Source organism: Acartia tonsa, chromosome 4, assembly GCF_053477335.1.
Source record: "Acartia tonsa isolate MP-2025a chromosome 4, ASM5347733v1, whole genome shotgun sequence".
NCBI classification, from domain to species: domain Eukaryota; kingdom Metazoa; phylum Arthropoda; class Copepoda; order Calanoida; family Acartiidae; genus Acartia; species Acartia tonsa.
This window is the reverse complement of record NC_137263.1, coordinates 55,399,268-55,411,452: the sequence shown is the minus strand read 5'-3', so window position 1 is coordinate 55,411,452 and position 12,185 is coordinate 55,399,268. Positions and strand designations below refer to the sequence as shown.

The 12,185-nt window shown below is 33.2% G+C and overlaps 2 protein-coding genes across 2 annotated transcripts; both read left to right on the top strand.

Annotated features, from left to right (window-relative positions):
* Window position 1: 1 nt before the first annotated feature.
* Window positions 2-1,740, top strand: mRpS16 (mitochondrial ribosomal protein S16). The gene is made up of 3 exons (XM_080159113.1): window positions 2-363; window positions 1,184-1,314; window positions 1,622-1,740. The coding sequence occupies exons 1-2, from the start codon at window positions 48-50 to the stop codon at window positions 1,267-1,269; spliced, it is 402 nt and encodes a 133-aa protein (XP_080015239.1). The 5' UTR covers window positions 2-47; the 3' UTR covers window positions 1,270-1,314; window positions 1,622-1,740.
* On the top strand, window positions 1,714-7,269 carry LOC145317837 (uncharacterized). Its single transcript, XM_080159110.1, has 10 exons — window positions 1,714-1,871; window positions 2,182-2,355; window positions 2,930-3,000; window positions 3,409-3,489; window positions 4,360-4,411; window positions 4,882-5,075; window positions 5,434-5,493; window positions 5,742-5,847; window positions 6,481-6,634; window positions 7,003-7,269. The coding sequence occupies exons 1-10, from the start codon at window positions 1,775-1,777 to the stop codon at window positions 7,088-7,090; spliced, it is 1,077 nt and encodes a 358-aa protein (XP_080015236.1). The 5' UTR covers window positions 1,714-1,774; the 3' UTR covers window positions 7,091-7,269.
* Window positions 7,270-12,185: the final 4,916 nt, after the last annotated feature.

The window sequence follows — 12,185 nt, the reverse complement described above, 5'->3', positions numbered from 1 at the left end:
CATGATCTATCTATCTATATAAGTATGTTTTTTTTCCAGAATAAAAAATGAGTCAAGCAGCAACTGGGGCTGCAAAATATATACGCTACTGCCTTCGTTTATCCCACTGGGGTTGCAAAAATCGTCCTTTTTATCACATAGTTGTGGCTAAAAAGAATTTTCCCAACAGACATTATATAGACCCCGTGGAACAGGTAGGGACATATGATCCTCTGCCTAATTCTAATAATGAGAAGCTGTGTGCTCTGAACCTGGAGAGATTGAGTCATTACATGGCTGGAGGTATTACCATTGAGGAGCCTGTGGCACAACTGCTTGGCCTCGCAGGATTTACACCACAACACCCCTCTACTTACTCACAGGAACAAACGTATACATTTATTATAATAACTTCACATGTTAATTTAACTATAATTCTTTTTCAAGTTTGGCTTCAAAACCGATTAGAACCGGTTCTCAGCCATATTGAAAAATCACGTATAGTACCGAATTACAGACTATTTCTCACGGAAATTAAAATTAAAATCTTAAGATATATACCTGTTTTGTTAACCCGGGCATTCGGCACCTCAGGGCTAAAAAAACTGAGTTTAATCTTACAATTTTTTATTTTAATATCCGCGGAAATCTTTCTATAATTTGATGCTTTCTTGACCATGACAGGGATTAGATAATTTAGCCCCAAGAAATTAAACAAGAAGTGCGTCTAGGGAGTGGGGATTTTTCTCATTTATAAATATCTATAATATAAAGTAGAACGATGTTTGTCTGTCTGTCTGTTTGTTTGTAGCGAAGGATCTCGCTAACCGCTGAACCGATCGGGTTCTCCTTTACAGGGTAGCTTCTCATAGGTACCGGGTAGGATTATAACTATTTTTTTGGAGGGTGGGACACCCCTAACCCCCCTAAAAAAAAAAAATTATTTTAAAAAAAATCTAAAACACGAAAAATTAGTTTAATAAAACCTCTTGGGGCAAAGCCCCTAGAGGATAGGGGCGAAGCCGCTAGTGTCTTTAAAAGGTAATACAATATTGCTAGTGTTTGTCATTCTAGCGTTTGTCGTATCTACTGTGTGACGTAACGAGGGTTTGACGTAGTAAAATATTTGACATACGTGACACTATAAGATAAAAATTACTCTTATCTCCCCACATCATAATAAATTGTTTATGTTGTATCTAGGCCTGGAGAAATAGACAAGCACTTGATGATGATCAGACCAGAAGAACAAATGTTATTTTAAAACAAGTTCAAGAAGAAACTAATTAATTTTATATTATAATAATATTTTGATAGAATCTAGTGCAGTTCACGGTAAAATGTTCCTGATAACGCTTAACTCGTAAAAATCTATGAATTTTTTAAAGACTGCTAACGGCCAAACAGTGGAACGTACATATTATGCTAGCACAAAATGTGCAGGCATGACATGTATGGCAGCTCTAGCAACCTATGAATTTTAAAGGCTTCTAGCGGCCAAACAGTGGAAGTTGGAACGTATTGATTATGCTCGCACAAAATGTGCAGGCATGACATGATGTATGGCAGCTCTAGCAACCTTGAAAGCTCATAGATATTGGAGGTAATCGTTACCGTAGCATTTTACCGTGATCTGCACTAGATCCTTTTGTTGTTATGATACTAGTCTCTTGATTCATCCTGTTATTAAAACAACTATTAAATTTATTGTACCTTCTTTATTTGCATTGGTCGAAGCAAAAACAATATTTGTATTTTAGATATATAATGCTTTAAAGATTGAGAGTACTTAATAATGAAGTCTAAAGGACAAGATCATGGGCCATCTGTACCTGGAGGCCACTACCCAGATCCTGCAATACAGAATCTCATTCAACTAAATTCTCAACAAGGTCAGATTTAATCATTAATGCCAACTATACCTTACTCTAAACTGTTTTGCAAGGTTTGTTAGTTACAGTTTGAGGGTTATATGGATTTAGGTGACAAGATTCTTTTTAGAATTTTATTGTGAATTATTTTTAATTTAATAATAGCAAGAAAAACAATAAAACTGTATTTCATAGTTTTTTTTTATTAATATGAACATACCTAATATTAAAAATTATAACAGAGCCATGTGTTTTGAATTTATTAACATTTTATCCGGAACCTACAGAGATTATTTATCACTACCTAGGTATGTTAAACCTTTTTAATTAGGTCAAAATGAAAACAGAGGATCAAATGTTGGGAAAGCCACCTCCAAAGCTGGAGCCTATGGAGGCTCTGAACTTGGATCCATGCTGGGTGGAGCTGTAGGACCTCCAGTAATTGGAAATATTATTGGTAATCTTGTGGGAGAGAAGGTTGGAGAGAAAGCAGTCAAGGATACAGGTTTAGTTTTCTTATTTACTTTTTTTACATTTAAAACAAGGATGACAAAATGTAATTGTAAAAGTACCAAAGCACAAAATAATCATGAAAAGGACTAACAAACTAAATGTTTTATATAGTAGATGTTCAGTTCTCAGTCAACAATGAACAAAAGAGAGAGAATATATGCCTAAACCCCAAGAAAATCACGAAACCTTAAAAAATGTCGATTACATCAGTATCACTGACAGACAGACGGAAAAAAACAATATATAGAGTAGATTCGCCTATGATATGGGAATTTTCACTATCATTTCAGCTGTCTTTAATATCAGCCTAGAAAATCACATTTCCCCAATAGCGATATGGACTGACTGACGGACTATTGGACTACCGGACAAAGAAAGTGAATTATAGAGTATCTTCGCAACTTAAAAAGACTTTAGTGTTAATTTGTAATATTTACCTTAAGTCTTTATACAATCAACCAATTTGATATTCTTACATGTGTCTAAACATCATCACCTTTAAAAGTTTGTTATGCCTGTTTCTGGGTCTATTTTAATGTCTTTTGTATGACTTTATTTTATGATAGGATTGGATGGAGTTGTGAGTAAGGCGGGAGATGAATTGTCCAAAGTTATCGGAAGAGACAGAGTTGAAAAGGTAACAAGTTTTTTATTTCATAATGGAAATAGATACCTATGGAACTTCAGTAAATTTTTTTTGTAATTTTATTTACCCTTAAATGAGTCAAAAATAACTGTGTATTTTAAATATAGTAGTAAATATAATAGAGCAAATATGCAGTGATCCAAATGGGTAAGACAATGGCCGATTAATTTATACCCATCCTCAAAATTACCCCTTTTGTAGGTTACAATTAGTGGTTAAAACGTTTTGACACTCAACTCAATGATTCAACCAATCAAAATTCAATTAAAGTCCCCAAAGTTGTTATTACAACGACTAAGAATACGTTATATAAAACTTTGGGGACTATAGTAAAACCAGCCCAATGTCCCTTCACTCCTTGGCAAATATGCTTAAACACGCATTTTTTTGTTTTTGTAGATACCAGAAATAACATTGACAGCCCTGGGATATTCTGAAAATGAGGAGTGTGTCTGTTGTCCCTGTTTACCAGCATCTCAGGTTCTCATTTATATTGTGAATTTGCGGCTAAGCCCCTGAAGGCCTCTAGGGACATTACAAGTAAAATGTTTTCTTTTCAATCTATGTAAAGATCAGTTGTTTACCTACCAAAATATATATTTTCGCCGCAAGATGGGGTTAGTTTGATTTTGCGATTTCTCATATGAGGATGGTGGTACCCTCCCCCAATATGGCTATAAACCTTCCCAGGACCTTAAGCTACATTGTAAAGGAGAACCATATCGTTTTATCGGTTAACGAAATCCTTCGGTACACACAGACAGACTAACTAACATACAGAGATCCTGTAACTTTATTATAAAGATTGGATTTTGTTGCGCTTTTTTGGTTGTCCAATATTCTTGTTTAAGATAGTTACTTGGTATGTGATTTGCTGTAATAGGTTATTACCTAAAGCCAAAAAAACTGGATACCGAAGGAGTAAAAAATCAATGAACTAGTTCTGTTGGATTTATAGTACTATAGAAATTTCTAAAACCGCTATTTTCAATGAAGACTTTGCCAGGCATCTTTTGGGATAAGACAATGGACGATAAATTAAAATTAATGTATACCCCAAGTATTGTTTGAAAAGTTTTGACACTACTGGTTTTAAACTGAGCAAAGAATAAGATTAAGTTATTATAAAACCTTAGGAAACAGTGTTATTTACAGTCCAATGTCCCCTTCCTCCTTTTGATTTAAAATCTTATAGAATCGACAAAAAAATTGTTGATTTTTAAAATCAATAATCTAGAGAGACATTTTTTTAAGATTCTTGTTCAATATGTACCTAAAATTAGCAAAAAAAAATTAACTATCAAAGCTATCAAATACTTTTATCAAAATGATTTTAAATGTATTGTTTAGGTTTTGTTATTTCTAGCCGTACCATTCTTCTTTTTCAATTTTTATAAATTAGGTAGGTACTATCATTTGGAGAATATTATATAGTACTTTTTTCATTACTACTTTTTATTAGTTAGAATTAAAAGATATTTTGTGATTTAGCGTCTGTCATATTAAACATTACTGAATAAAAATCCAATAATACCTACCTATTAATGAAATAATTTTAACTTTTTTTTTCATTTTTATAGGGAAAACAAATAGATTAGGACCAAAAATAGTTAATTATCGTATCGTATTATAGACAGCTTTCCGCGGATATTGAAATGGAAAACCAGAAGATTAAAACCAGTTTTGGTAGCCCCAGGCTAACAAAACTGGTATCAATATTATGATACGATATATGATTTTTCACTATAACTTAGTACCGGTTCTAATCCAGTGTATATCAACCGGTTTCAAAGCCATACTGGGAAATGTATTTTTTATTTTTAAACTTGTAACTTTAAGTGACACATTGTTAATTTGTATTTTGTTGCACAGGTATGGGTATATCCTATGACAGTAATTGCTCCAGCACCCCTCCTCCCAGCGACTACGTGTACAACACAACTGATAACATAACAGATATGTACCCGTGTGAGTTTGGGTATCATTACCTGGTGGTCTCTAGCGCAGTATGGATCGCCTTCTTGCCTTTCTGGATCTGTGGCCTGTTTGGCAACTGCTGGCGTCAGGTAATTAATTCAATTGTTTAGTATTAAAGAGGACGATCCATGAACGAGAATAAGTTATTTATAGCAGTTATTTTTAGTGTGTTTTGGTGAATATACCTACTAGGTTTATGTTTAAATAGTTATTTCAGCTGCAATTATAGGTTTCACCATTGTTTTATATGAAAAAATGAATTGTCATCAAAAATCCCCACTCCTTCCATCCCTATTACCCTATCCACTCCCTTTCTACTGGATAAACGAACTGACCAATGAATGAGGTCCATAATAGCAAGCAAAATTGACGACAAATTTTCCCCAGACAATATATCCACGTATTATATCCTATATCCGTTCTATCAGCTGTTATTTGTTTATTTAGTGTTGTTGCTGTTGCTGTGATCCAATAGTGCTCTGCTCAACAGCTTTTGATCTTCTCCAGGTAATACATGTAGCTTCGAATCCGATTTATATCCGCTGAATTAAAACCGGTAGGTAATAAGTCATACTGAAAAATCATTTATCTATTGTATTATAAACAATTTTCTACTTTGTGTAAATAAAACTGGAATCAATCATATAATCTTTAATTTCACTATCCGCGGAAATCTGTCTGTAATACGATGCTCTACTGTTTCATTATTGTCCTAAATGTTTGTTTAATTTTATTTGATTGAAACTTTTGATAAGAAATGTTGCTGTGAATGTGGAGAGTTTAAACTTTGTGATTTCTTGTGGATGATTCATTGTGCTTTCCATATCATCTGGTCCATTCTGGCCCTTGTGTGGTGGCTAGGTAAGTAAAGTACACTTAGATCATGGAAAGAAAACGAAGTAGCGGGTTTCGTCGTATTTTCACAGTAGCTGTTGATAGGGTAGGTTAGATACATGTTATTGATTGCCCCTCAGGGTAAGGAAAAAAGTAGAAAAGCTATTGTGAAATTACGACAAAACCCGCTACTTTGTTTTCTTTCCATGATCCGGACATTTCGTTGTTTTATTAAATGTTGTTATTGTTTTCTGTGATTTAACAAACGGGGAAATTCCATGATCGCTCCTCAGATTATTCTGTTGTCAAAAAGAACAGTTTTTAATTTTAATTCATCAATTTTTTTGCTTATTTTGATGATTTTTTTTTATTAGTAAAAGAGAGTTATTTCTTTTAGCTTATTTTCCATAAAGGTTCTTCTTTAAGACTTTTAAATAGAAGTAGAAAGCCAAAATTTAATATGGCAGTTGCTTTTATATTGTACAATATGGAATTATAAAGAAACGGCGGTAAAACCGCCACTGCTGCCGAATACCGGTATATCATGCAATTTTAAATCAAACTTTATTTTCTAATAATTTGCTCTTGACACTTGATCTTCAGGCAACAAACCTTTATTTCATTAATTTTTGAAGAAAAAAAACAATTTTGTATCTATAGGTCTTGAATCTGATGTTGCTTTGTTGAATGAGCGAGTAATTGTAAAGGGATGGGAGATTCCACGCCCTCTGATCAACACTGTTATTGCCTCCATAGTTTTGGATTTCATTCTGGCAGGCTCGGAACTATTCCATAGAATCAGAGTTAAGCACAGGTAATGAAGAATTTTACTATTTTACATTTTTTAAGGGGACTGTGTACAAACGTGAGCAAGTGATGTCAAGCACCTTCCAGCATTGATGTTCAACATTTTTTGTGTTGAAATATGCTAGATTTCTGTTTAATATGATTTAATCAAAGGAAGAAATAAAGTTTTTTTAGGGGAAAAAGTAAAATATAACAAGATATTTTCGTAGCTATCAAATGTTTTACTGAGTTCAAAGTGTATTTAAAATATTAGGACAAAAATATCTTCAAATGCTATAAATAATACCTTACCTCCTAAGAGCGGGATTCTCCTTCGATTTTAACCCTATTTAAACAGACAACAAGTATATCAATTAAAAATACTTTTAATTTAAGGCAAATGACAGGTGGCAACCAAGCAGAAAATGTAGAAATGAATCCTATAAACAATCCTCAACAACATCCTCCGGCCTACAACCAGTAATAGGGAACGCGGCATTATTGCGCACAAGTTACCCGCGCAAATTATATAACACACCATGACGATATTTTTAGAAAGGAAACATTTTTATGCCAAATATTTTTGCCAATAGTTGGATATTTCAATGGGAATTGAAGATGGATATTTTGATCTAAATCTAAGAAATTTACATTGAATCTTTTTTCAAAAATATACGAAGGTTGTAACTAGTGCTTTAATTTATCGTAATCTTTTATGTAATCAAGGACTAAAAGGATATATAAATTACTTATTTTTTCTTTCTTCGAAGTGATATCCATTTTTTCTGTTACAAAATTTACACAATTTTTAAAACTTTTTTATATGCAGCTTTATTTTAAATATCTATTTTATTTTGCTAAAAAACTTTGCTAAAATGCTCATTACAAAGACCAACTTTGCTTATTTTTATTTAACAAAATTGCCATGAATGTGACTTAAAAATAAAATAATGTTACTTAAACAAATAATTAAAGGAGGCCTTCAGGAAATATACCGTTCTAACTGCTGAAAGACTGCAAAAGTTATAGGCATCTCCAGGGGCGTCCAAGCTTTTTTTTTGGGGGGGGGTAAAAAATTTTAGGGGGGGGGGTAATTCGTGTTTGGGGGGGGTAAAATGGCGCGCGAAGCGCGCCGAAATTTTTTTTTACCCCCCCCAAAATTTTTACCCCGGGGGTAAAATTTGATTGGGGGGGGTAATTACTCCCCCTAAAGTCTGTTGGGGGGGGTAAATACTCCCCCCAAATCTGTTGGGGGGGGTAATTACCCCCCCCAAACTAATTTACCCCGGGGGTAAAATTTTTGGGGGGGGTAATTTAATTATGTAAAAAAAGCACCTACCTAATCTATTAAGTAGTACTATTAAGTACTATCCTATAACATAAAGTAGTAAGTAAGGTTTATTTGACTATAGCTTCAGATTTCATTACTTTTAATAATGAGTTCTCCTTTTTAGGAAAGCTTCACATAGATCCCATGATGGTTCCACACTATTATAGGTCAATCCTTTGAGTGGTTTTAGGCTATTTTTCTCCTCCCTTTTTAGACGTCACCGAAACTGTCCCAATTTTGTATAACTTTTGCGGAACAAGTTCCAATTACGTCATATTTTTCTTTCCCGAAAAAGGGAGGGGGGGAAGAAAATCTCTTCAAAAGAGATGGGGAAAACCCCCTTTTCTCCCATCTCTTTTTTCTTCCCCCCTTCCCTTTTTTTTCTTTCCCCCTTCTCTTTTTCGGGAAAGAAAAATATGACGTAATTGGAACTTGTTCCGCAAAAGTTATACAAAATTGGGACAGTTTCGGTGACGTCCCCTTTTTACCCTTTAGAAAACACGAGTTCTTAGATGCTAAGGGCGCCACTACTATTCAAATATATAGTAGTATCTCATTCTTTAGAACATAAAAATACAATAATTAACTCACTAACCAATGAACCAATATGATTATACTTTAAAGTGAAGCGTCTTATAGGTCCTGGTAAGTTTTATAACTAGTTTTGAGACACCCTGACATCCTCCCAAAAATAATCGCCTATAGAAATTCTTTTTCATTATTTAATGAAATATTTAATTTAGTTAGGTATCTATTTTATGGAATCTTCAGTGCTTTACAATTACATCATAGATCCCCCCCCCAAAAAAAAAATTTTCAGTAAATTTTTTTTTTAAGAACATTCAATTTGGGGGGGGTAAATACCCCCCCCAAAAAAATTTTTTTAAAGAACATTTATTTTGGGGGGGTAATTACCCCCCCCAAAATCGTTTGGGGGGGGTAAATACCCACCCCAAAATCGTTGGGGGTGCCTACGGCACCCCCAAGGTAGGGGTAATTTTTTTTTGGGGGGGGTATTGTTCAAAAAATTTTGGGGGTGCCTACGGCACCCCCAAAATCGTTTGGGGGTGCCAAATGGCCCATTACCCCCCCCCTTGGACGCCTATGGGCATCTCATAATGACATTTGATTGAGATAAAATTTTTCAGCTCTTACATAAAAAATTTCAATATTAGATTACACCAGCTAGAAGCATAATTATAATATTATTTTAGATACAAAGTTTGAGGGGTATAATTCCTGCAGACTTCCTTTAAAAATGTTTTAAATGTGTACTCAAATTTTATATATAAAATATTCTTAACATATAACTTATAACTTATGTATCTACTAGCTTTCAATGTGCCACTAATGCAAAATTATATTTTTTTCCAGTATGGCTTCGAAACCGATCAATATCCTCTGGATTAGAACCGGTTTTTAGCCATCTTTAAAAATAATTTATAGCATCGTATTACAGACAATTTTTTTATGAATGTTAAAAATAAAATTATAAAAGTAATACCAGTTTTGTTAGATTTCAAAGCCATACTTGAAAATAAAATTACTAATTATTTTTCCTTTATACTTGCTTTAAATATAATATAATGTATGCCAATTACAAAACATTTATAGAATTTTAACTACCTAATATTAAATAACTTAATCTATATTTTTAAAAACTAACAAGGGCTCGGCAGCAAAACTAACAAAATTATTATTTGCTTAATTGTCTGCACTTGTAGTTGACTATTTTTTCCATAATGTGCGGTTCATAGATGTCCAAGGGGGGGGGGCGATTACCCCCTCCCCCAATTTTTTTTCATTTTACCCCCCCCCCATTTAAAATTTACCCCTATCCTGGTAAATACCCCCCAAAATAAAAAATCTAATAAAAAAAATTTGCCATTTTATTCCCCCAAAAAACGAATTACCCCCGCCTTAAAAAAATTTTACCCCCCCCCCCCAAAAAAAAAAAAAGGTTGGACGTCTATGGTGCGGTTGCCAAGCCCTGTAACTAATACTAACCAGAGAGAGATGGGACAATGGGCTGTTTAATACACTAGTTTTTAAAGTTTTGTTATGATGTTTTCTTATTCGTTGACTTAACTGCTTTGGGGACTTCAATAAATATTGATTGGTTGGTTCCTCAATATGAGCGTTCAAACGTTTCAACCAAAAATTTAAATCTACATAAGGAGTAATTTTGTGTATCAACATTAGAGATGTATATCAATTTATCGACCATTGTCTTATCCCTTTAGATCCCTGATAACTAACCATTATTTACGGTCAACTGAATTTGAGTTGCCGATTGTGTACACAGTTTCCTCGGGTGTTTCCTCATCCTATCTCAATATTTACTACTAGCTAAAAAAATTCAAACTTCAATTAAAAAAAATCCAAAGGGGTAGTTTCACGAAATGCATTTGAACTTAATTTAGTGAACCTCATTTTTTTTCCTGGTTAAATGGTTAAACTACATTTATATGGCATATATTTGAAAGAAATTCAATTTTCTACCATATGATGTAGTTTTTAAAATATCAAGACTTGAAAATCGTATTCCATATATCACAAAAAAACAATTTTCAAGTCTTGATATTTTGAAAACTACGTGGTAGAAAATTGAATTTATTTCAAATATATGCTATATAAATGTAGTTTAACCCATTAACTAGGAAAATATATGAGGTTCCCTAAATTAAGTTCAAATGCATTTCGTGAAACTACCCCTTTGAATGTATAAACGATTTATTTATACATTCAATATTTTAATTTTACAAATTTTTCACATTTTTTTTGTAAGTTTGAAGGTTTTTTAGCTAGTTGTAAATATTGAGATAGGACTATGAAACTGTGTACACAATCGGCAACTCAAATTCAACTGACCTTATTTACAATACATTATGACATACAACGAATCTTGTCAATGATAAACCTCATATTATTTCATCTGTTACATAGCTCATATGTTAAAATTTTATTCATAAATATAATAATAAATTACGCTTACATCATAACGCAGTTCTTACTTTGTTAAAAGCGAAGCTTTTTTATAATTATGATCGGTCCGTCCGTCCGAGATAGAAGATAGCTTTTATTCGTTAATTTAGGCATGTTAGAATTGTTCTATCGATTTCCAACTTTGCATGATGATTCCTCTAGTAGTTAGGTACGATTTAGAAAGCGTAGCAACTCTATAATCATTACCAGAATGTCCCTACGTCCATTTTAAACATGTTGATTTTTCTACTTTTTTTAACAACAAATTTTTATTTGATCTAAATATCCGTTTGATCTGATTTTTGGTATAATAATATTGATTCCTGGGACAACAAAGAACAATATTAAAAGCAAAGCAACTCTATAATAAAGTCCTAAGAATGTAAGTATGTCAATTAACATTATCCTGTATCAAGCAGTTAATCAACAATTTTACTTACAATTTTGCTTCGACTATTATACTTTTATATTCTGATTATTCAGTTCAGACACTATACAAGTGTTAATGTCCGTTTGTCCTACCGTTTCTCTGCTTCGCTTTTATGGATGTTGTTATCCTTGTTTTACTCTAGAATAAGATTGGTCCAACGGTCAAAAAATAGATACTAATTATGTTCCGTGGGGTCAATTGAGGGGGTATAAAGTAGTAAATTGCATATTTCTGTGTCCGCTAAGATGTCGCAAACGTCTAAATGTTTATTAATGGTCTAGGGATGGTTTTAGACTATTTTAGTCTAAAACCTGGGATATAAAGCAGTATGTTTGCTAAGATCTCTTTAACTGCTAAAAGTATATAAATAAAATGGTGTTGGTTATATGGTATAGTCCCTTTCGTAACATCGCACCTTATGGGGCGATTCTTTGTATTTTTCACAGTAGCTTTTCTCCTATTTCTAGCCCCTGCAGGGGGCTCTAACCCTGCAGGGCCAATTACATAACCCTGTTGGGCAATCACCTAACCCAATATAACCCAACTTAAAAAAAACCCTATAAAAAGCCATTTTAAAAATACGACGAATCGCACCTTATGGGGCGATGTTACGAAAGGGACTATTCCCGAAACTTAAACTTAAGATCTAGGGCTAACATGAAGACTTTTGTTTGGTGAACATTAAATGTTTTGGAGACTTTATATATAAAAAATTCCTTTCTTAAAAATAATCATTTCATCCCCATTACCTTTTTAATTCTGTGTTTGTAAAGATGCGCCTGTCTGTTTGTGATAAACTGAATAAGTGTGTCTATCTATGCATTTATGACTGTT

Excerpts from the sequence above, each read along its gene's own strand:
- LOC145317837 (XM_080159110.1), top strand. The coding sequence starts at position 1,775 with ATGAAGTCTAAAGGACAAGATCATGGGCCATCTGTACCTGGAGGCCAC. Across the intron at positions 2,356-2,929 it reads GAAAGCAGTCAAGGATACAG|GATTGGATGGAGTTGTGAGT; the intron begins GTTTAGTTTTCT and ends ATTTTATGATAG. Across the intron at positions 4,412-4,881 it reads TTTCAATTTTTATAAATTAG|GTATGGGTATATCCTATGAC; the intron begins GTAGGTACTATC and ends TTTGTTGCACAG.
- mRpS16 (XM_080159113.1), top strand. The coding sequence starts at position 48 with ATGAGTCAAGCAGCAACTGGGGCTGCAAAATATATACGCTACTGCCTT. Across the intron at positions 364-1,183 it reads CCCCTCTACTTACTCACAGG|CCTGGAGAAATAGACAAGCA; the intron begins AACAAACGTATA and ends GTTGTATCTAGG.